This window comes from Myxocyprinus asiaticus, chromosome 48 (genome assembly GCF_019703515.2).
Source record: "Myxocyprinus asiaticus isolate MX2 ecotype Aquarium Trade chromosome 48, UBuf_Myxa_2, whole genome shotgun sequence".
Classification (NCBI taxonomy): domain Eukaryota; kingdom Metazoa; phylum Chordata; class Actinopteri; order Cypriniformes; family Catostomidae; genus Myxocyprinus; species Myxocyprinus asiaticus.
In genome coordinates this window covers 9,733,517-9,759,658 of record NC_059391.1, presented here as the reverse complement: position 1 = coordinate 9,759,658, position 26,142 = coordinate 9,733,517, and the positions used below count along the sequence as shown (strand labels likewise).

At 39.4% G+C, this 26,142-nt stretch overlaps 1 protein-coding gene across 2 annotated transcripts in view; it reads right to left on the bottom strand.

Annotated features, from left to right (window-relative positions):
• LOC127437405 (tight junction protein ZO-1-like) overlaps nt 1-26,142 on the bottom strand; it is a 251,942-nt gene that overhangs the window by 199,302 nt on the left and 26,498 nt on the right. The window contains exon 1 of one of the 2 annotated variants that reach the window (XM_051692263.1): nt 15,781-16,170. The exons of the other annotated variant lie outside the window; for it this stretch is intronic. Coding sequence (XP_051548223.1) covers nt 15,781-15,878 — 98 coding nt within the window. The 5' untranslated portion in view covers nt 15,879-16,170. Of the gene's footprint in view, nt 1-15,780; nt 16,171-26,142 lie in introns of those variants that run through there. 2 annotated transcript variants of the gene reach the window in all.

The window sequence follows — 26,142 nt, the reverse complement described above, 5'->3', positions numbered from 1 at the left end:
TTTTTGCGTCAGCATCTTGAACAGGAGTCTGTGCAAAGCCCGGTTCAGTACTCGCAGGTCCAGGATTGGTCACAACCCACCGCCTTTCTTCGGTACGATGAAGTAAGGGCTGTAGAATCCTTTCTTCATCTCGGCTGGAGGGACAGGCTCTATCGCACCCTTGCACAGAAGGGTAGTGATCTCTGCACGCAAGGTAGCGGCGTTCTTGCCCTTCACCGAGGTGAAGCAGATGCCGCTGCCCCAAACTCCGGGTGAGGGGGACCAAGGGAATGATCACATCGGATGTACCGGTAGGTGGGGCCTTGCGGCGGTGCGGAGCTCGAGGTGCAAGAGTGGAGGGTTCCACTCTAGCCCGACGCTCGTGGCCGCCCGGGAAAGCATGTCCGTCATTTCCGCGTCGGCCTGGGACTGGGTGACCATTCCCGAAGGAGGAAGCCCAGTCGAAGCCTCTGTGTCCGACTGGACGAGCCCGCTTTCCGATGCTGCACTCGATAACATGTCTTCTTCCTGGGCTCCGAACGAGAGGTCGAACTCGCCCTGAGATGAGCCGGAGATCTCGTCCGAGCGCCCGACTGGGGCAAGCGAGCGTGCTGGGGAATGGGAGGTCCGTGGGGGGATACCCAGCGGAGGTGGTCCCATTGAGGTCCCCAAATCGGCCCCAGTGCTAACCGGCATGGCCTCATACCCGCAGGTAGAAGGACCGAGGCGGGGAGCCGCTGAGGTGGCTTGCTTTCTTATGAATGCAAGCCGCGACCAAAACGTTGCCATGGTCATGTTCTCGCAATGAGGACAAGACCCATCCACGAACGATGTCTCCACGTGGGCAGTGCCCAGACACGTAAGACAGCAATCGTGGCCATCAGAAGTGGAGAGATAACGACTGCAACCAGGAATAACACACAAACGGCAAATTTGCGGCTAGTTTGCCAGAACTTAAAAAAAAATGAAGGGTTTCTGGTGAAATTAACACTAGAAATGTTGCAACACTGTGAGTTTAATTCACTTTCACACAAATCATGAGTACAACAGCTGATTAATACTTTAATCAGATGAAACTGAGGAAGGGATATCAGGCGGATGGCCGTGGCACCATGGGAAGTCTGACAGATGGTCAAGAGACCATAGAGGAGTTGGCGGATGGTCAGGAGGCCAGGGAGGAGCATCCAGGAAGGGAGCAGGGTCAGGAAATGAAGACTCTTGGGAAGGAGGTGGAGCCGGAGGTAGATCTCGCGTCGGAGCAGGCGACACCTCAGGAGGAACTGGGAAGAGCGTCTATATAAAAGAGGCCCCAGGATGTGGAGCCAGAGGCAGATCCGGAGGCAGAGTGGGTGGAGCCGCAAGGATTTGAGTCTCAGGAGGTGGAGCTGGAGGTGGAGCGGAGGGAGCCGTAGGAGGATCAGCGACTGGGAAAAGGCCTCCATGACCGTGGGCACTGGATGTGAAAGGGAAACGACCTCTGTGGTTAGAAACACGGGCAGTGACCAGGGAACAACCTCTGTGGTTGTGAGCACGGGCAGTGACTGGTGAGTAGGAGCCCTTCTCCTCCTCTGGACGGCCGTGAGCACTGCTGTGGAAGGCTCGGAAGACAGAGCCATGGGAGGCTTGGGGGACGGATCCGTGGGAGGCTACGGGACAGACGAGGCTTGCAATACTGGCTCAGAGAATAGACGAGGCTTGCAACACTGGCTCCGACAAATGGACACAGCTTCAGGAACTCGCTCTGGGATGGGCGAGGCTTGCAACTCTGGCTCGTTGGCCATTGCAAGCATGGGCATTGGCTCGTTGGCCATGGAAGACTCGAAAGAGAGTGGGGCCACCGGAGCGGGAAGCAGAGAGGCCTTCATCGAGAAGTAATGGCTCACCAGCGTTGTTTGCACATATTCCTGAAATGAAAGGTTCCCCATCTCCGGCAGATTTGTACTCCGGTGGTTGTTAAGTCCCAAATCATAGATGGATTTGAGGTAGGTGTCAGTTATTGTGGTTGTCACAGCGAGTCGATAAAACTCTACAGAATATTCCTACCGTGAAGGCTGATCCGCTGTATAACACTGCCAGGTCAAGAAGCTGGGCCAGGGCCCAGGGGCTTTTGCCATAAGGCATAAGTGACTTAACTGGCTTGTTTAGTCCAAAACAAAAGAAGTACTTAAGAGCCACATTATTAAAGTGAACCAAACCAGCCAATTCACAAAACTCCGCCACATAGTCCTCCAGCAAACGATTCCCCTGACGGAGATGCAGGAGCTTAACTGCTGGGTTCAACTTTGGTCTAGTCTTCTATCAGCACATGACCTACAGAGAGAGATGCAGTTGAACCCAAATGCAGGGTTTAAGCAAGATGAAGACAAAATACAAACAGAAATAGCACTAGGAATGCTGAAGATAATAACAAAAGAACGGCTTTAGCTCAAGAGAGACGAGACTAGACAACCAATATCTGAACATGAGGATATAAATAGAGGTACAAATGATGGTTAAACACAAAACAGCTGAACACAATGATTATGGAGGACAGGTGAGGATGATAACAGTGCATCTTGAGAATTGTAGTGAAGAAGGTGATTTCAACATAAGAGTCTCTAGAAGAAGACAGGGTGAAACACAGAATAGTTCATGACAACAAGCTGACACGTGAGACATAGAAGCATTATAGAAGCGACACGAAATGACGTGGTTGCTTCAGAAAATGTGCTTTTCATGTCGCATTTGCTTTTAGAACACTGTCGGTTAGATTTAGGTGTTGGTTAAGGGCAAGGATGTCAGTTGCATTTTAAAGTAAGTTTAGGGAGGTACGTTTTAAATGTTTCGTTTTGTAAAAATTTTCCCACGATCATGTAATGTTCATGAGATCAAACTGCATTTTACTTCTGTATTGTGATATATATATATATATATATATATATATATATATATATATAAAGTAGGACGGGACTTGATTTTATAGATTGGGAACAGAAGATTTGCCTCTATATGACAGATGGTTGAAGGGGAGGACTAAAAAATAAGAGGGTTTGGTGATGTCAGTCGAAATGGAAAGTTATTTCAGAGGTGAAGCCAGTTGTTATATTTTGATGAAAGATTTCAAAAAAACATTTTCCCCGTCTTTGGATTAACATACACCAATGAATCGTTCAAATTAACACCAGTAACCAGGGCCGTAGCTAGTGGGGTGAAAGGTGGTAATTATTCTAGGGACCCAAAGGTCCAGGGGGCCCCACAACAAATTCAATACTGTATTATTTTAATAGGAAAGGGGCCCAGAGCAATATATAGTCAGGGGGCCCAGAATTTCCTGCTACGGCCCTGCCAGTAACGTATGTTAAGAAACTACATAAGATTTCATTTTTGTTAACTCTGCAATGTTACCCTCTTAACAAGTAAAAAAGGAGCAATTTGTTGTTTGAAGCTGAATCCTCACACATCATTTGATCAGCTCCACATTTGTTAATCCATCCTTTGACACAAATCAACCCACATTCATTCACACCAAAAAAGCCTCAGTACAGGCCAAGCTCTGATAATATTGCATAATCATGTCCGAGACATCAATACATGCTCAGCATATACTGTAAAACCAATAGTCTAACAAGCCCTGTTTGCTTTGTAGCTCAGAGGCAGTAGCACTAATAAGAGGGTTTGGTGACTAAATATAACAAATATGATCCCAGTCATGGTTAATACCAAACACACTTTATATTTTAGTCATTTCATTCATTTTCAGTCATTAATAATTAGTGCCCCATCTGCTCTGTCTGAAACCCAAAGCATCTTCAATGCAGAACACATATGTATTATTCATGAGGACTTACGTATATGATGATCATGCTTTTCACTATAGAGTAATTTCAAAACAGAAAATCACTGCGCCAAGTGAAAGCATCATATAAATGACAAAACTAAGGCTGATTATATAGAAATGCAGCTTTTCTGACCAAACAATTATTGATATGGGTATCTGGTGGGTCCAGTGAAGTTTTCATGTCCCCATTACACTGAAAAAATAATAAAAAAATAAAATAAAAAAAAGACTACTAAGATTTACTTTACATAGTTTTTTGCAAACAATGTTTCTAAGTAAATTTTAATGGTTAAATTAAGTAAAATCTACTTAACTTCATGACATAATATTAATCAAAGTAATTGAGTAAATTGTAACTTTTAAAAATTAAAAATTGTACATAAGTGTACTTTAATAAAATGCATCAAATATAAATAAACATTTTATTTGAACATTTCACACTTTACACACAAACACATTGATTCATGTATTGTACCAGATGATATACATGCCTTCCTCAGGGCAGCATACTACATGCTATATGTAGGCTATTAAACAATGTCATATTACATTGCTGGATATAAAAACAAATTACAGAGCAGTGCACGCAGACCACAACACTTGTTGCACACAACATGATGACGGTAACAATTAACAGATCATTATTTTGATCATGAATGGGTACTTTTGAGTAAAAAAATGTACTTCATACTTCACAAAACAGTAAGTTACCAAACTCAACCACAAAGTGAACAATAAAAACGGTGTAAATAAACTGGCAAACAGTGAAACCATACGAGCTCATTAATTATTCAAGCCCGATGCATGCTGGGAACACCAGCTTTGAAAAGTTCAATATAATTTATTTGTTTTATTTACTTGTGAAATCTACTCAAATTAGTAAATAAATATGACAAAGTTTTCTACTTTAGGATTTATACACGATAAAACATTGTAAAGATAAGAAACAATCATATATAATATTTACTTCTAAGCTAGAGCATTAATTTTGACATGTTTGAATTGAGTACAAATACTTAATATTCTCAAGTTTATGTTTAAACCTATTCAATGTAGAAAGTACTTGTATAAAGTATTTTTCAGTTCATGTATTTCTTAATAATTGGATAAAATATTAACACACAGAAGATCATATTAGTTTTCTTTTAAAATTAAATGAAAAGAGGTTTGAATTTCACTACTTTGGTTTGAGCAGATGTTGTAATTTCCTCAGGAAATTATAGGCCAGAAAGGGTGCTTGACCAGAGCATATTTCTGAAAGTCTGGTACTCCCTTTATAGAAATAACAAAAGCATAATCTTTTTTTATTTTATGTTAACATATTCAAAATGTACCTCATAACAGGAATGACCTTGGTTTACAAAAAAAGACCAGAAACGCCTGAGCACATATTTGCATGGGTGTTTGAGTGAGAAATGTTCCAATAACTTATTTCTTAGTTTACAGTGTGTGCCTTGAAATGATTCTGCTATAAAGGAAAGTCCTGACCTTGCAGAGGTTGGGGAGTGATTATGTAATACCACAGGAGCACATGGTTTACGGTAGGTATAGTAGGGTGTACGACAGTCCTTGTACAGTAGGAAAGGTAATTTAAATGCCTTGTACCATAACCATTCACCTATTGAAATCAGGGCACACCGTGTTTATTAAAGGATTTGTTTGAAACCCCCTGCAAAATGAAATTCAGTATGGCAGATCTTCTGTTTAAATGTGCTGGCTGTGGCACCAGTGAAACAGAGACCTCATTTCCATATTAAGAGGCAGATTATGGAAGCCTCATGGGCTATAGTTACTGATTTCTAAGAAACCGTATAATAAACAAGAATTCAAGAAGCATCTACAACATCTGTGCCGGATTGTTGTTTAGAGTGTTAAATGGAAACGGTGAAGAATGGGAGAGGATAAAGTGGACAATGAGATTAATGTGACAATGAGGCTGGTCTGTAGAAACAGAGAGAGGTCTCACCTTCAGTTAGCCTGTTTTAGTCAAACACATTTAAATAATCTGTGAAAGGGTTCAAGGACAAACCTTCTGGTGTGTATGCATGTATGCAGAGAGTACAAATACAGGTACAAATGTGTATCACAGTAATATATGCTATAGTTGTTGTACTGTATATGGGTAATGCCTATTTTTAAATAATCCAGTGAATTAAATACTTCACAAATGCAAAGTACTTCGTTTAATTTAACTATTTACTCTTTAAATTTGGAACTTGATGTATGCAAACTAAAAGATAATTATAAGAATTTAATTATAAGTCTGGCATCAGTACAAAAATAGCTTCAAAACAGGAAAACTAATGACAAATTGACATATTCCTACCATAGCATGGTATATAACATCATACTGTCTAGCCCTACCCTAAGTGTGTTTTTGAAATGACAATTGAGATTGAAAATAGCATATAATCGGTAGGAATAATTCTGGCGCATGCAGTTTAGTGTCTGGATAATTTTGCTGTCCAAAACAATGTGATAAGCAGATGCTAATGCTGTTACAGTCCAAACAAAAGACAGGAGATGGTTTATAATCAACTTGGGTTGTCCATGCAGTCCCCTGACCTCATCCTATGTGCCTCATAATGTTAGAAATTAGATATAGAAGCAAAAGATATTGCTTAATCACAAGTACATATCTACTCTTGTGTTCAGCCTAGGCCAGTAGAAAGCAGGTTTAAAACACACACAGACAAATCATTATTTGGCTGAACTTGTGGGCAGTGGTTCCACATGTTTGAAATAGGTTTTCTAAACTGAAACTGTAAAGTCTACTCAAATTACTTGTATAGTAGAAACCTAATTGACTCGAGTAAAATGCAACAAAATAAGACATGTCAAATTAACTGAATCTCTTGCAGTTAACCACTCGCCAGCAACAGCTCATGTTAGCATGCTAATTGCGGCTTTTTTAATTATATTTATTGCACAGGTCTCTGGAATAGCTACTCGATTCTGATAGGCCAATAGGTCAATGCTGCTTTGAAACAACATCTGTTGTGAAAAGCACTATACAAATAAAAATGACTTGACTTGAAAATGACTTGAATACGCCATCTAGTGGTGTGATATTTCTGAGTAACAACCGCACATCCAGGGATTCAGACATATCAGACCAGTCATCCCGGTACTGCGAGTCATCTTTCCTGCTTCTCGGATCACTGTGCGATTTCTACAAGTAAGCTAATAAAATAATTTCAGCTCAGGATTTAGTTCAGGATTGAGAATTCAATTTAGTTGGCAAGTAGTCTGGATAATGAACAGTCAGAGATTTCTTTCTTTTCATAAACAGTAATTACATGATTTCAATGCAAATCAATATTTCATGTCTATTTATTTATTTGGTTAGTAACTGTGCAATAAGCAGCATAATGTACAGTCAGCCAGTTGTTATCACAAAATAACCCCTTCAGGGAGATGCAAATCCCAGACACGAATCACCCTGTCAGGGTTTATTTTGCAATAACCAGCTGACTGTACATTATCCCTTACATAAGTATTCCCTGCTGAAAAAAAAAAAAAAAAAAAAACATCTTACCAGCTTAGCTTGCAAAATCGCATGTTAGCATGATAATTTTCACGTCTTGAACTATATGTTATGTATACCCCGCTGAAAAACATCCTAAACCAGCCTAGCAAGCAATAGCGTATGTTAGCAAGCTAAAAACTCTTTATTAACTATATATAACATAAAGACCATTTCAAGGATGTAAACAATAACAAAGAAATTAGAATGCTACTGATCCTGAAGCATTTCCAGTTTCATTACCAGATCCTTTAAATGAGGCTCTGAGTTACTATTTCCTCAAAGAACATCAAATGTTAAGTGACTTATCCAGACGTGTTGTTGATACTGAGCATCTACGAGAGAGAGAGAGGCGATTAAATTGTATCGTAGCTTAGATGCTCACAATTATTTCCTCAGCAGAAAGCTTGGGAATATTGGATCGCTCCTATTATAATCAATGAAGACATTCAATGAAGCTGTCTGCGTGACCTGTGGACAAGGTAAGGATTTCTTTTTTAATTATAAAAATACTTTTCTTGTTTATCTCTGCTATTCCAGCTACTTTGAGTACTTATTTCAATACTGCATATATTGTTAACTTGTGTGACAAATTGCTTGTTATGTTCCTCATTTGTAAGTTGTTTTGGATAAAAAGCGTTTGCTATATGACTAAATGCAAAAGTAAATGACTTGCGCAGCTTCATTCATTATAATGGAAGCGATCTATGGACACTTTTAGAGCTCTACCTCTCAAACTTACAATTATGGCATAAATTTTCTTCACCTACCAGAGATAAGATTTGTGCTACAGTTGTTAGTACTGCATGTATTTAGCCCTCCACTTCACTGCAGCGGTTCATGCATTCATTTGTGTTTGCTTTTTTGGTTAGTTCCAGGCATCCAGAGACCATCCAGCCAACGAGCAACACGGTCCAAATTTTAATAATGACATTTTATGACATTGTGTTATTGTTAGTAACATTATTTGTATTAAAGTCACTACGAATGAAGCATCTCCTGATGTTGTTTTGAATGAGTTTTGAATGACAACTAGCAGTACATGTTCAAGGGACAAAGATGTCACTTCCTTACGCCGACAAACTGTACTTGAAATGGTCTATACCCTGCTGAAAAAACACCTTAAGCCAGCCTAGCAAGCAATAGCACATGATACCATGCTAAAAAATGTAACTGTATGTAATATATACTTTGCTGAAAAAACATCTTAAACCAGACTAGACCAATGTTACTTTCTAAAATATGTAACATACCCTGCTATAAAAAACATCTTTAACCAGCCTAGCTAGCAATATTACCTGTTAGCATGCGACATGTCCTTTATTAACTATATGTAACATATACCCTGCTGAAAAAAACATCTTAAACCAGCCTAGCTATCAATAGCATGTATTAGCATGCTAAATGTTCTTTATTAACTATATATAACACATGCTAAATGTTACTTTATAACAATATGTAATGTAAATCCTAAATCCTATTAAACCAGCCTAAGCTGGTCTAACTGGTCCTCCAGCCTAGCTAAAATGGTGATCAGCTGGTTTATCTTTGAGGCCAGCTGGACCAGCTGAAAAGTGCCCAAAACCTACTAAAACCAGCCAACAGAACGCAACACCAGCTAAGACCAATACACCAGTTCAGACTGACTCAAATTGTTTTGGTATATTTTTCAGCAGAGAGTGTCAGTGCTCTTTAAGTAAAGAAACATAAACATTATGTTTAAATACCCATCCTCAACATTAGCAAAAGCTCCACTCTTCACCACAATGGTAAATCAAAAGTCCAACATAACAAAACTCTCCTAAATTCCAACATAATATAACATAAAACACTAACATGTCTCAATTGCTTCTTATCTTGCTCAAAAACTCCTAACATTACATTTGATTTCAACATTTACTCTCCCCATTCAGACACAATCAAAGCATGTTGGGACATGGAAATTCAGCAACGCTACATTAGCGGCTACAAACATTATTCATTTAGTCCCAATACAAATGGATTTTGGATAGACTGCATGCTATAAAATGAGTTGCATGTTATGAAATGAAGTTACGATGAATTGTGTAGTATTTGCTCATTTTATTTGTGAGATAAGCAAGAAAAAAATATTTTCTTTCTTTGAATGAATGCTGACCACAAAGCTGTAGTGATGGGTCGTCCATGAATGATTCATTTGAACGAGTAGTCTCAGAGAGTGATTCGTTCATTTTGTGCTGGCCGCGCATGTGCATTGCGCAACCTCCGTTTGTTTGTTACATGAAAACCGCATAGGCGCTGTACAGGAAACAGAAATGATTAGTTCACCTTTCAGATTCCAGAGGTGAACTAATCATTTCTGTTTCTCATAATTTGTCCTTGGCTGCATAATCAATTTTTCCTTATTGGGACTATAATCATAGTTTGCGCAAGTAGACGTGTTGGGGGGATTTGGCTATTGAAAACGTAATATTTTAATTTAATTCTGGTCAAATGAACGAAATGTCTTGAATAAAGATTCGTTCATTTTGCTGAACGAGACTCAAAGATTCAAGTCAGTAAAATGATCCGATCTTCCCATCACCACAAAGCTGGCCATCCCTGACTGTCATCAACATTATCTCTGCATCCATTATCACAAACATTAATATGATTTTCTCTTTGGCCAGCCCTGAATGGTCCAAGGGCATCACAGATGGAGCCAGGAATAAGCTCAGCCATGTGTGTTTAACCCAGACTGAACACAAAATGTCTTTAAGAAAAGGGATTCTATTAGCAGGCTTTTGGTTTACAACCGTCAACCGCTAATGAAGTAAATAATCATTCTGGATGGGTATGAAAGTGGAAAGCACAGACGTTTATTTGCTTTGATGGGAGAGCAGTACTTACATAGCGTCTCATTGAGTACTTTACTTGTTTATGGGAGATGAGGAGCAAGGAATTGGGCATTTTGAGATTAGCAATTAGCATAAAACGTGATCGAGATGCTTCCTCTGAACTCCGTGGCTTCTGTCAGTCAAGTGCACTCTTGGCTCATGTTTAAGAGAGTGTGTAAATGCTAAAAAGCACGTGTAAATATGCCTCAGGATGGGCAACTGCTGCTAATTTCATACGCCAGGTTAAAGCTAATTTCTGGAATAGTTTGTTACGACTGCAGGGGAGGAGGAACATCTGCTATACTTCCAGGACTCAAAACAGACATCATTCTCAGAACCTCTTTATTTCCACTCATGACAGGCAATACAGCAGTTTTGGAAAGGTCATTTACAAATAAAGGAATAGTTCACCCAAAAAATTAAAATTCGGTCATTATGGACTTACCCAAATATTATTCAAAACACATATGCTGTTTTTTTTCTTTCTGTGGAACACAAAAGTAGAGATTTTTTAAGAATCTTTACACAGCTGTTCTCATGCAATGACAGTCCATGTAGTGACCACATCTGTCAAGCTTCAAAAAGGTATTAACACTATAAATTCCATTTGACTTTGATTACATCGTGTTTGTGTCCAAATTCAAAAATGGTGCTATAACGTCATTGACGCTATAACGCAATTGGATCTTGTGTGTGTAGTAACCGAATGTGACGCCATTTTGTAGACATGTTTGCGTCCAGATTCAAAGATGGTGCGTCAACATCTTCTGTACTTGTGTTAAGATCTTGAAGATAACCAGCGATATACGACTTACAGTAAAGTTCGTTTGTTTCTCACACAAAGAAACTATTGTATTACTTCAGGAAAGTTGGAATATACTGCACAAGTCATATAGACTAAGCTTCTGGTGCTTTTCAAGTTTTTAGTCCTTTTTAGAGCTTGAGAGCCATGGTCACAATGTTGAGGAAGTAAGGAAAGAATTCAATTTTTTGGGTGAATTATTATTTTAAATATTAACCAATAATGAACACTAAGAGTGGCCAAAAGAGCCCTAACAGAACTGATATATTCGTGATTATAGAGGCATCATTTCCTTTGATCAAAAATAATACATAGTTTATAACAGTCACGTCCCACAGAGTCCATTCTTGCTAATGTTTATGTGACTGATGAAGTTACTTGACAATTACACAACTATATTTAATCTTTTGATATCACAAAGCAAAAACTGAAGTATGTTGCCTGTCGACTTTCTTCCTTAATGCCCTGTCAAAAAATCTTCACTCACTTAATGAGAACTTGTCTGCCCTATGCATGTCCTTTCACCTCTTTTCCTGGATAGATCCTGAAGTCTTCTGGGTGAAATTGCACAGATTTTAAGCCACAGGTAGGGAGGCTCACCTAGGAACAAACCGAATGTAGGAACTCTCAAAGACGAGAAAATCGTAAGCATTCTCTGATCAGAGAAATTTGAGTCTCAAAGTATGTATATATTATGTATGTAAAATGTGATATCCATGAAAGGTTTTTCCAGAAGTCAATTACTGTTTCAAAAATATTTTGGAGATGCATTTTATGTGAAACAATAATTTTTCTTTTATTTCAGGTGAATCTCACAAAACCTGTCTAGAACTCACCCAGATCAAGTCAACCCAAAAAGAAAAAAATATAAAAATACTTCTAGAACCATAACAGACAAATTTTATAGCAATGTGTTGTTTAATTTGCTGTGATTTGAGGTGAGAAAATTCATGAAAACAACAGCAATGCCATGTTCCAAAGTCCATGAATAATTAACAGTAACTCAAACAAGTACCAGCATCCAAACATTGCATCGCATGGATGTCTCTCTGGGTTTAAGGTGATTCATCATCCATTTGGATTTATGTGGATTTGGCAAGATTTACCTGTATAGTTATTCAAAGTTTGTCATGTTAATTACCTCAGCTTGATAGTAAATTACATTCTCTCGCTTGGTTGATTTCTGTCATGTTCTGATGTTGTAGCAGTAGCACACATGGGCCCTCTTAATACAGAATACCATGGCTTGAGTACTCCTTTAAGCTTTTGCCATATTGCTGACATCAAGCAAAACACATTGACCTCCATTTAAGGCTAAAATCTTACACAATCAACTTAAAGGAGTGGGCAGGGATGCTAAAAAACTGAGATACTTTCTGTGACAATGAAAACAAAAAGAAAAATCTGGGCACTCGCAACTTGTTCCTCTTTAGTTACAAATGAATTACCCAGCGTGGAACATTCAATTAGCTGCCCTTACTAACCCCAAGGGGCACAAAATGCCTACGGTTGTTCAATCATTAAAGCAAGACCATCTGCATACATTCATTTACTTAGAAAAGCACTTGAAGGACATTTGAAACCATTCCACCATTTCTTACAAAGACAATTGCATTACAACAACACAGGCCTAACATTTGTTTGACCATGTCTGCTAACTGGTGATTTTCCATTCATTAGTTCGTTCTTGATCTTTCAATCTCTTTCCTGGTTTGATTTTTTGGCATGTAATTACAGTGGCCTGAGAGAACCTTGTTGCCCTATTAACCTTAGAATAGCACCGGAGTGAATCTGCTACATGGCAAAATTTGTCCCATGTGCGGCCTATAATCCTGCTGAGCCCAGAGAATGCACTATAAGACAGGTAAGTGGGTGCTTGCCATAGTAGGGTTAGTATGGATTTCAAAACCACATCCAGCAAAATACATCTCTAAAAACATTATATTTATTAAGCGAAAAGGAGTAGGAACCAATTAAGAAATTTTTAAAAGTGGGGTGGCATATTCTCAATGATACTTTTGATTCAGACTGATTCGTTAATTAATCATTCAGATTTGTGAACCGGTTTGACCAATTCTTTGAAAAAGACTGACTCACAATCACTCGATCACATAGGAAACTGACATGTTGCTACCGAATGTTCATATACCCTGAAATCAACCCCGAATTATTGACATGTGGCATGCCCCATCACACAATTTTGTATTCATTCAAATGTTATCACCTTTTCCTCTGGCACTATTCTGATAGCATGTTGCACGAGACACGTGTTCTGGTCCTGTGAAAACCAAGTAATTGTGTTCACATAAATATTGGTGAGACTGATTCAGAGGTTGCATTTATGCTCTAAAATTGAACTTTTACAAAACTGATGGTAAGGTTTAGGGTTGGGGTTTGGGAGTAGAGTTAATAAAATATGCATTTCTGCTGACAGTATTACTTAATTATACACACACACACACACACACACACACACAAAGGATTTTAGCTGCTTGTTCAATTTACTTAATTAAAATGAACCAAGGCAACACAATTCTAGAACATTCTATTTACATTTTTAAAATGGAAGTTTACTTAATCCATTTGAGCTGGGACTACATGAATACATTTTGCAGTGTTAATGTTGCATTTGATGAAACTGGTCATATTCTAATGATTAATATAAAAAATAAAGTTGGTCCAACATAAGAAAATGCATTAAATAAACTGTAGTAAATCGAGTTTGATAAACCTAATGAAGTTAAAACTACTATAGTACATTAATTTGACCTAATCCAACTAAATTATGCTGTCTTAAAGAAACTGACTCAATCTAAATGAGAGACATTACCTTTCTTGTAAAAATAATAATAATTAAAAAAAAACTTTCTACAATTCAATTAAAGGTGCACTCAGTAAGTTTTGTTTTTGTGTCATCTTGGACTTGCCTAGCGGCTTGTATGCAGCATCATTTAAAATCAATAGTTTTCAGTTTCAGATGCCTTTATAGAAATGTAGTATTCACAGTCAGCCATGATTACTTTAATCAATAAGTGAAAGTGTTAAATAACAGGACAGTTACTGAGATTAAGCGAGTAGTATTCGGCTGGTCATGTGATTCTAACATGTCAGTCCCCATGTATGGGCCCTCTCCATGTAGAATAAAAGCAGGTTACTGATATGACTGGAGTCTTCATTTTAATGTGAGTGGTCATGCTTTCCTACATACAGTATATTGAAAAATTACAATTCATGTCTTTAGAAGTTAAACTTTTTTAATGAGTAAAAAATTACTGAGTGCACCTTTAAGTAAGTTTAATGAATTCTATATTTCCAGATTTTCCATGACCATGGAAACCCTGAGAAAGTGATGTCAAAAGGAGATGATATTGCGGAATATGGTAATTATGAGGTGACTATGATAGAATATGATCAAATCTGGCTCTATGATCCGATACAAGGAAAAACAGTGGTCCAAAGATAGAATCTGTCCGTTGTTTTGTTTTTTTTCTCTCCTTTTCTCCCCAATTTGGAATGCCCAATTCCCAATGCGCTCTAAGTCCTCGTGGTGGTGTAGTGATTTGCCTCAATCTGGGTGGCGGAGGATGAATCTCAGTTGCCTCTGTGTCTGAGACCGTCAAATGTGGCTTGTTGAGCTCGTTACCACGGAGATGAGCGCGTGTGGAGGCTTCACGCTATTCTCCGCGGCATCCACGCACAACTCACCATGCGTCCCACTGAGAGCGAACCACATTATAGTGATCACGAGGAGGTTACCCCATGTGACTCTACCCTCCCTAGCAACCGGGCCAATTTGGTTGCTTAGGAGACCTGGCTGGAGTCACTCAGCACGCCCTGGATTCGACCTCACGACTCCAGGGGTGGTAGTCAGTGTCTTTACTCGCTGAGCTACCCAGGCCCCCGAATCTGTCCATTGTTAAAGATTTTAGGTTATTTAAAAATGTTAATGAAATGTCTTCAATCAATAACCAAGAAGGCCTGAGTCTTATTGAAAAGCTATGGAGGGGTAGCAAGGATCAACATACATTAGTTGTTTGTACAGTAGGCTATGTGTTGACCTGTAAGAAATGGAAAACCTTATGACCCAATGAGAGCGTAGAGGTGACATTTACAATAATCTTCAATACACTTATCTGACACATGATAAGCGAGACAAATTAACAGCCACTGCAAGTTAATTAACGTTTGTGTCCTCTGTTCAACTAAAAGTGTAATCCTATAGTGATTACAGAGGCAATCTGCGCACACAAAAAGGTCTTGGAGGAGGCAAATGAGTGACCAAATAAAAATTTATGGGAAACTCAACAGTGTAATAGAAACACGACACAATAGCACTGTGAAGTAAAACACATCTACACATATACAAACATACATAAAGAATACCAAATCACACAGTGACAATGACAGGTTGGTGTATGAAATGCACACATTAACACTGAATGCAATGCATAGAAACACACACATCCATGCGACTTTTTATTTCATTTGAAAGTACACATACACAATGATTTGACTCATGCTTGGGTTTGTAGTAGAGTGATTTATGAATGAAATGACACACAAGTGAATGAAAAATAAAAACAATGTTCACTACACAGAAGCAGGTTTGACATCATAATGCACACATTCTGCCTCACTTGAAACTTTGCTTGCATCTTTTCCTGCACAATTACAGCATGGTACATGCTGCCTGCAGTCCAGCAATGAGATTTCAACATTCAGATTGGAAAATTACATTGCTATTATTGCTTCCCAGCAACCTGCATCGCTAAATACCCCTTACATATACATTTATACTCACCACATATGTTTTCTCGGAGGCAGGCTACGATCTCTGTTGTAGGCTGTCACCCCTAGAGCCAGCTGCATTACAGTTATGTATTTCTGGTAATTAACCATGGTACTATTCAGCGCTTTTTTAAAACACAAAAATCCGCACCAAAAGACAAGCGCAGGTACTAATGATAATAATTTAAACTCTGCGCCTTCTCCGTCTACTCCCTGGCATCGGCTTCAACTGCGTCTTCCTTGTTGAGCATCACAGCGCCATTTCCAGCAGCCGTAGCAGAACTGAGAGAGAAAACACTCCCGGGGAGGGAGTACGCCGCTGCCACCCATGACTACAATGACAGTCTGCTCGTGTCGTACCTCTGTGAACAAAAAGCGCGCCAATCCATTCGTTATTAGTCACGAGATGGGCATTCTTTTCCCGCCACTCGCGCGTTCTGCCACTTATGCTTAGAACGCGCGCGCTCTCATTCTCTCGCTTTCAGTCGCTCTCTCTGCGGCGCGGCGTCCACGCGTCGGTACGTGAGGTAGGTAGGGGAGTGTGTGTGTGTAGGTGTGCGTGTTTGTGTGTGTGGTTTGGTTGAAGGGAGATGGGGAAGGAGGGTTTTTTATGTTAAAAAATCAATAAATTAAATATAATGAAAATACTGAAAAAGTAAAATCTGAAGGAAATGTGTATGAGGGCATTTATTACTAATATTTAAAAAATAATTTAATTATAATTGTTTTAATGCATGCTCTATACTTGGAAGCACATATTAACCTGTACTCAGCAAGAGGTCACAATGTTAAACTACCAAACAAAGTGATTACAAATGCAAATGCAAAAAAAAAAAAATATATATATATATATATATATATATATATATATATATATTTTTTTTTTTTTTTTTTTTTTTTTTTTTGCACATATATAAATATCAAATGAAAGATAGGGATCTCTAAGATATCAAACAATACATAAACTGCACTTTAAATTATATTTTCCATAAAAAAAACTGCCTATCAAAGTTGTGTCCTCATTTTGCATCAAGATTGTTTTATAATCCTGAATAAATCAGACAATATCATGGTCAGCTATAACTCTGTGGACCCCTTTTCCACCTCCTGCTCATGGTGGATGTAACAGTAGGACACGTAGTCTGGTAAGTTAATATTTTTTATATTTTAAACAAGCAAAAAATGTTTAAGTCTATGTGGTCACAGCCACTGAGAATTGTGGAATAATTTTGTCATTTGAGTTTAGGTTAAAGAGGAAGCTTTACCAAACAAAATGGCTTCAGTGTACAACACATGGTTAAGATGGAACTCCATCACCAGAATTTTTTCAAATCCATCAGAATTTTCAGAACAGACCTTTTTCACAGACTGTGATGACGTGCTTCCACCTTATTTAGCAGCGTAAATCTCACATACATTTTCACATTATAAATGTTTTAAATATTGAGTGTAAATTTATAACATTATGCTTTGTGTTATATTACCCTGGAATTAGTTAAAAAAAAAAAAAAAATTACTACAGCTGTGAGGGGGTTTCTATTACAGCTGCTGAGAGACTGACCGTAAATTTGGCATCTTCTCCCATCTGACTGTCTTAATCCACCCCTCTCTATTTTTTCCTCTTCTGGAAAGTCATTCAAATGTAATATTGGATTTTTTCTTTTGCTCTTGGAGCAAATGGGTAAGAGAAAATAATATTTGCTGTGATCTCACATTCAATTCCATTCACCGCTGTCAAAGTTTACACTGCAATCGTTCACTTCTGCATTCCAGTGTGAAAAAGTGTGAAAAAGGTCTATTGTGTGAAGACAGAAAAAAAATGTATAGAATGTATTTTATCCTTTACTGAACACCATTATTAGATAAATAAAGACTTTACACTTGTTGGATGGATCAAATTAAAAAATTGTAACGGTAGCCAGCTAGTACGTGATAGCTGTTCAGTGTGTAAATCTCACTCTCTTACACACACTAGCGACCAAGGCTAGAGGCCATGGATTTTTTAGCCTCCTTGCTAGCGCGTCTAGCTCCCATATGGGGAATTGCTAGTTCGAATCCCGCTCGGGTCAGGTCGAGTAGTACTGGTGACACTGGTGCCATGACCCGGATAGGAGTACATTTTAGAGGGGTGAGTGTAACGGTAACCAACTGGCACATGATAGCTGTGCAGTGTGTAAACCTCACTCTCTTGACCTTAAGAGACGTGCTAAAGGCCAGGGCTTTCATAGTCACCTCGATAGTGCGTCCGGCTCCCATGCGGGAAAGCACCGGTTCGAATCATGTTTGAGGCAGGTTGAATAGGACCGGTGACAAATGCTTTTCAGTGTGTCTGATGTAGTTGACACAAGTTACAGTAAGATGTAAGTTACGAAGTAAAAAAATTTAAATTTTTCAGAAATAAAAACATGTTTTTATAAAAACCTGTTCCCTTACATGGTTCATTAGCTGAGACCTTTGTCTACATATATATCCATTTAAAATTAATTTAGCTATAAAAAATAAAAAATAAGATTTAAAAAATGTTTTGTCTCTTATCTCAATCAGTGATTTCTGTATGAAATACAGGGGTAGTTCACCAAAAAATCTTTTAATTCTGTCATCATTTACTCACTTTTACGTCATTACAAACTTGTATGACTTTAATTCCAGGAGTGTAACTACTGTAATAACAAGAGGTGACATGCCCCCCACTTTTAAAAATGTCTAAATTTTCTCCCACTACTTTTCGGTTAATAAATATCATATTTTAAAAGTTGTGTTTTGCTGAATATGGTTACAAAATCCAAACTAATCCTACTGTGACTAGCGCCCACTTACATGACATTTATCAAAACAGCTAGGATTACAGGGCGAATGTTACACTACCTATTTAATATTCACAAACCAAGCAGAACGTTTACAAATAATGCATTTAATTCCACCTGGAAAGTTCAAACTTAAGAGGTTGGAAGTTGTAAATATACGATGTGATGTGCGTTCAAGTGATTTAAATAGGAAAGAATTGACCCGTTTTGCTATTTCATGTTTCTTTCTCTGTTTTTTTACTTACTGACAAAGACAATAAGCTTTTTGTGCTTTAAGTGTAAGTGGTGTGTTATCTATCTATTTTATCATTACTGTACCGCCCAGCAAGGCTGGACTGGGACAAAAAATCGGCCCTGGAACAATTCAGCCCAACCGGCCCACACGGTGATAATATTGTATATAGTGATATTATTATTGAATTGCAAATGCAGTTATCAATATTAATACTGCATAATCGGATTGGGAGGCAGAATTTACTGAAATGAACAACAATAAAAATCTGTAAACAGTATGTAAGGTTATGACAGTATGACTTCTTAACTGATATTTCTCTTTCATCAGGATCTTAATTATTGAATTAACATTTTTCCATTAAAGTTAATTAGAACTTAACATATTTACAGAGGAAAAACTCATAGCTTCATCCTTAATTCACGGGGTTCCAGGCTTTAAAGCTCTTTTTAAATTGTCCTTTGTACTTGCCCTTTAATTTACCATAGTTCTTACATAGTATCCAGACTTTAACTATGGTATAAGTAAGAGCATGGTTATCACAGGTAAAACCTTGTTCCTTATTTCCAGAAGTAATTATGGTTTCTAAAAAAACAAACTATGGAATTTTAAATTATGGAAAATAATATCCAAGTAGAGACTATAAAAAACTGCTATAAAAATGACATATTCTCCTAATATACAACATTTAGTATTATTATAATTAAAGTGAGATATATGGCAAATATTTCTGCCAAAACACCATAGTTTCTACAGTTAGTGTTTCTAGCCGCAATGCAATAAGAATGGTGATGTGTGGATTGAAAAGAATGTAATTACCATTGTGAATGACACGTTTTCCTGTTTACCTCGTCACTGCTGTTCAGAATGTCAGGGCTGTTTAATCTGGTTTCAAAGAGCTTTACACTGAGCCTTTAAGGTTTTCATACCTCGCGCTGTGTTTACCATGGGACTGCGTGGTGGAAGTGCAGAGCAGTTTCGTCAGCGCTGGGCAGGAGGGCCGGTCCCGCTCAGCTCTTACGCTGCGGCCCGTGGATGCGCTGCGCGGGAGGGCCAGACCCGGTCGGCTCTCGCTTTGTGGCCAGTGATGTGCTGCGCAGGAGGGCCGGTCCCGCTCTGCTCTTGCGCTGCGTGGTTTAATGGTGTAGGGCCGCTTCTTCATACTTTTGGAGTATTTGGTGTTTTCCGTGCACAGCAGTAAATGGCAGCGCATAATAAATAAGAGTTGGGCAACTGACCAACCCAATGCTCGACCGGCCCACTGGGAAAATGCCCGGTGCGCCAGATGGCCAGCCCATCACTGCCGCCCAGACTGATCTATCAGTGAAATCGGAAACAGTAGGTTGACTTTTCTTTAGGTAAAATCAGTCTGTGCTTACAGAAATTTGAAACACTGCCCCCAGTGGCCAAAGCAGTAAGTGTTGTTTGGCGTATGTGCTTATGAGAGCTCCATTTTCCGGGTGTAATGTCCACAGAGGGGTGCCAAAAGCAAGTTGTGAAGCGAGTTGGCAGTAATACAGTGAGGAATAATGCATGTTTTATAAACTGTACCCCCCAACACAAATCCTAAACCTAAACTTACAGTAAGTACGGTCATGTCACAGGGGAAGGTAAACATGCTGTAGCTGATGAAAACATAAGAGATGGCACTTGCCAGTAAGCCAGCATAATGTGGTCGATCCTAGGGTACCTGAAGTATCGGAACCAACATGCCGACCTCCCATGTGATCATGTTGTACCACCAGACAAAATTATGAATGTAGTTTTGTTGCTCAAGTCAGTCGCCTCATAAACTAGCTTAATGAGTCTTATTTTCTGTTTATTGCTATTCTTCATTAACATTACAAAAATGCATACAAACTAAACTGTACAGTCAAAATCCACAATTAAATCTAAATGATCACCAATACCAATTTGCTTCCACCATGATCCTATAATCAACACAATCCCAACTCGGAAAGTCAGGGCTTAAAGAAAATCCCAAGTTCCCACTGGTAATTATGACTTTGTGATTTCATGTGCGCTCATAAATCCGATCATTCTGACATGACTTGAATGTACCAAAAGACAATCATAATCTGTAGTTTCCACTACTATAACTGAAATTAAATGTGTCCCATAGTGCATGGTCAGAACAGTGTATGATTTATCAGCCATGAGAGGTTGTGCATTACAGTCATTTTACCACAGTGAAGGGAGGTTTTAAAGCACAACATGAAGTGGAGTGTCTAAACCCCTAACCGTAGTAACCGTTAAACCCCCTAACTGTGGCTTATTGCTTTTATAAAACAGCAGCAGCTGTAATGTAATAAAGGACAACACAATATAACACAATATATATGATCACAATATACATGTCTTCTGCCAAGTAATATAGTTCATCAATCTAATTGTAAGTGATATTGTAAATATGTACTTTACACACATTAATATAGAATTAAACGTTTGTATGGACAAAGGCCTGTATTTTCATTCAATCAGATTTCAGAGCCAGAACTATTAGTTTTAAAATTCACAATGAAGCTAACTGCATTATGCTTCAGGTTTTGTCCTATCACTCATTGTTTAAAAAAATGTATAATGTTAGGTCAAGTTCACTAACCACACTTTAGTACATGGTCTTATTTACTAACCACCTGCAGTCTAATTTAAGCAGGCGCAATCATCGCTGAAATTGCGCTGCTTCTTGGCTATTTAAATTAAGTCATTCTCATTCCTTTCCGTGAAAACACGCCTCCTTTCTATGTAAATTAGGCTCATTATAGATTGTGCTTCATTCACAAAAATTGTCAGCACTAATACCGGCAGATGAAATTTGGCGGTGAAATTAATTTTATTTAAAAGAGATGTTTGTGTACATTTTCTATCGGTTATATCAGCAGTAATTCATCCAATAATGATCAAATGTTGGAGAAGAGTGTTATAATGTGGCATACTGTATTACCAGATGCGCGGTGTAGTATAGCACACATTCAGCATGCTAAAGAGATGACTCAGGTGTCTCAGTAATGGAGTATTGCTGTACAGTCCTGGCAGATTGTGTCAGGTAACAGTGGTATGCTGCATTCTCTGCTATATAGCCCTAAGAATCTGCATGCAAGATGGGAAATGCATGTGCAAATTGTGTGTGCAAATTTATTCAGCAGCGATTTTGTGGCCGTATTTTATTTTAAGTGAATCGAGCACTTTTATTGGGCGCAATTCATTCTTTGTGAATTCCATCCACTGTGCCATTCCGTCCTGATCCTTAATGAAACATTGCAATTCATGATTTATTTTATCAAAATAATTACAAACTGTGCAGGAATTCAATTACCTTATAAATTAATGGCAAAATTGTAAATAACTATTACATTCGGGTACACTAACATTGACACAATGAGTTGACATTTTATTTGTGAGAAGAAAAAATAATCAATGTCAATGAGATGCTATATTTTAAATGAAGACTTCACACTTTTGAAGTAAATAGGCACATGTAGAGGAATCTAAAAGAAATGCAGGTTCATTTACAACCCCAATGAAAAATACTAATAAAAATAAAAATGAGTGTGTGGAGAGATGGGCATGGCCGAGTGACGTCTGTGGAGAGCGAGGCTGGGAGAGAGAGAATGGTAGGATTTACACCTGGGGAAAATTATCTCTGACAGCTGTTTTGTGTTAACAGTGAAAGCTGGAGGGAGATAAAAGAGCAGTGGAGCCACAGTGAAGAGAGAGGAGACCTGAAGCTTAGGACGCTGAGGAGGGCAGCGTGACTTTATGTTTGTAGAGCTGAGGAGGGCGGGGCCGGGCTGGAATGAGACACACCCGGTCCCCAATCAGCCTCGCGGACGGCGGCCGTTCCCCGCGTCCGGGTAGTCGGGCTACTCCGTCCCCCGTCGGACGGCAGCGGCGCTCCCCTGGGTGGACGGCAGTGTCGAGGACTCTGCGACGGGAATCCCTCCTCCTTCCCGGGTTTCGGCACCAGTGTAAGGGGGTTTCGAGGAAAGGAAGAGGCGAGAACCGGCTTGACAACTTAAATAATAATTTATTAAACAAAAACCCAACCAAAAACACACAACTAAAAACACAGCACAGCTGTCTGTAATTCTCTCTCTCTCGAACTGTCGTCCCCGGCCGCCTTTATCCCTCGCGCGCCCCATCAGGCTGATTGGGGACCGGGTGTGTCTCATTCCAGCCCGGCCCCGCCCTCCTCAGCTCTACACTGTTGAACCTTTGAAAAAGGACTTTGTTGAAAGCTGAGTTTTTGTGTACCAGCTAAAAAAGCAACTAAATAAATCACCCTGAAGTGTGTAAGCTGGTTCTCACTTCCTTATTTTCCCTTTTAACTGACCTGAGAGTGTCACATTGGTGCCGAAACCCATGAGTAAAGAGGAAATCGGTGTTATGGAGTCCTTGCCCCTGGCCAAAGTGATCAAGACCCTCGCTGGTATCCACCAAACCCAGCACCAGGCCCTACTGGATCTGTACGTGGAGCAGGAGCAGCGGTTCCAGGTGCTCCTTCAGACCCAGGCGGAGGACCAGCAGGTGTTGTGGAGCTTGTTGCCCCAGGAGGAAACTGCAGCCGCGACCCAGCTTCGGCCATCCCCCACGTCACGCTCGTAAATATGGGCCCACGATCCGTAGGCCTTCATAGAGCTGTTTGAGCAGACGGCCGAATCCTGGGGATGACCCAACAACCAGTGGGCAGTCCGCCTCTTGCCGCTGTTGACCGGGGAGGCCCAGCTCGCAGCCCAGCAGTTGCCGGTGGCAGATCTCTTTGAGAATGAGAAGCTACGATGATCCATCCTGTAGCGGGTTGGTTGCAGTCCAGAACAAAATAGCCAGCGGTTCCGTTCTCTGACCCTTGATGAGTTCAGCCGCCCATTTGCCTTTGCTCAACAGCTCCGTGACTCCTGCCGGTGGTGGTTGCTGACAGCAGAATGCGACGCCATGGCCGTAGTCGATCTGGTGGTGCTGGAGCAATTTATCACCTGGCTATCGAAGGGGACGGCAGAATGGGTCCAGTGCCACCGCCTGGTGTCGCTAGATGTGGCTGTCCAGCTGGCTGAGGACCACTTGATGCCGGTTCAGGGGGCCAACCAGCCCTCTTTTCTCTCTCTCTCTCTCTCTCTCTCTCTCTCTCTCTCTCTCCCTCCTTCTCACCCCTCTCCTTCCTCTTGTCCTTGTCCTGTTCCTACTCCTCGGAAATGGGAAGTTGTACAGTTGGGACAGTCACGTGTTTACCACTGTGAACATCACCATTTCTTCTAATTACACTTTTTAAGCATTTGGGCCCTGAAGACACATGTTTGTTAAGTTGAGAAAGTAGAATTTTCCCCCATTCATCCATTATGTAGGTCTTTAGCTGCACAATTGTATGGGGTCTTGCCATCTAATGCACTTCATAATGCACCACACATTCTCAATTGGAGACAGGTCATGGACTGCAGACAGGCCAGTCTAGCACCCACATTCTCTGCTTACACTGCCATGTACTTGAAATCTGGGCAGTATGTGGTTTGAAGTTGTCCCGCTGGAAAATGCAGGGACATCCCTGGAAAAGACAGTGCTGGATGGCAGTATATGTATCTCCAAAATTTGTACATATATGTCTGCATTCATGGTGTTCTCACAGATGTGAGAGTTTCCCCTCCCTGGCCCATACAGACACTGGCTTTTGAACCTGATGCTAATAACAGCTTGGATGGTCATTTTCTTCTTTAGCCTGGATAACATGATGGCTATTTTTCAAAAACTTTTTGAAATGTGGACTCTTCGGACCAAAAAACACAGTTCCACTGTTCTACTTTCCATCTAAAATGAGACAGAGACCAGCGCTTTTGGATAGTGTTGATATAGGGCTTCTGCTTTGCATAGTAAAGTCTTAACCTGCATATGCAGCGGCGAGTGGTGTTGACTAACAAAGGTTTATTAAAGTTATCCCAAGCCCATGTTCATGATATCCATTACAGATGAATGACGAATTTAAGACCGTGACATCTGAGGGATCAGAGATCATGTGCATTCAGAAGTGGTTTTCGTCTTGCCCTTTGCGCACAGAAATTTGACCAGATTCCTTGAATCTTTTAACTATTTTGTGCACTGTATAGGGTGAAATGCCCAAAATCCTTCCAATTTGTCTTTGGGGAATATTGTTCTCAAAGTGCTGGATTATTTGCTGAAGCATCTGTAGGCACATTGACAAGCCTTAAACATCCTTGCTCTTGAAAGGCTAGGCTGTTTTTGGAGGCTCCTTGTACAGTGTACAGTACTATGACACAATTGCCTCATCTGTTTAACATCTCCTGTTTCACATCGCCTTCTTATTTCAACTCGTCAAATTGTTATTAGTCTTAAATTGCCCGTCTCAACTTTTTTGGAGTGTGTTGCAATCATCTGATTTGAAATTACTGTACATTTAAAAAAAAAAAAATAAAAAAAATACAATTCACAATGTAAACTTCATATTATGTATAGTTGTGGTGCTTTCAATATAACAAAGGGTGAATATAATTTACAAATCACTCCTTTTTGTTTTTATTAGCATTTTTCATACTGTCCCAACTTTTTGGGAATTGGGGTTTAATATCTAGAGAGCATTCATGACACTGCAATATGCACCCATCACCCACTCACAATTAACCAGAAAGAAAGTAGCCCGCTTCATTCGATTTCAATGTAGGCCATTTAATTTGGGCAGATTCTATTTAGGGAATAATTTGCTCTTCAGAAAGCTTCAAAATGGGCACTTGGTGCAGAGCTAATTTGCTGTAATTCCCATTTTCAGTTAACTAGGATTTATTGGACTCAACATGGCTGTGTTGATGCATAGGCTTTCAAGAGTTTTCCACACATCAGATAGCATTTCTATTCGAGGATATTTGATCACCCAGTTCTTACAACAAATATATATATTTTTATATGTAATGTGAAAGGAGGATCGTGGTGTGTACATGGCTCTGCATAAAGAAGAATGAGGTAGATGAAACAGATAGAGTTTGTGCCGAATCTCTTGGAGGTAGAGTATAATTATGGCCGTGACGTCACTGGCGGTATCAGCCCACTGACTCCTGCTCCAGTACTTCATTTCCAATTATCAAAGGATAATTAAGATTTTTTTGGTCCATGACATTCAGAAAATGGGCTTGCATTCAAACAATGACATACAAATGAAGACAAAGAATAAATAGATAATGGAAACCAAATTTAGCTTCATTTGTTTCAACTTTGTGCTCTTGAGTGACTGAAAATTATGAAAGAGCTGTTGGGTGCATGTTGGCATATGACAATGTCTTCAATGTAATTCAGTGTAAGTACTTGGACTGGAATTTATGCTAATGAAAATTGTAAACATTTA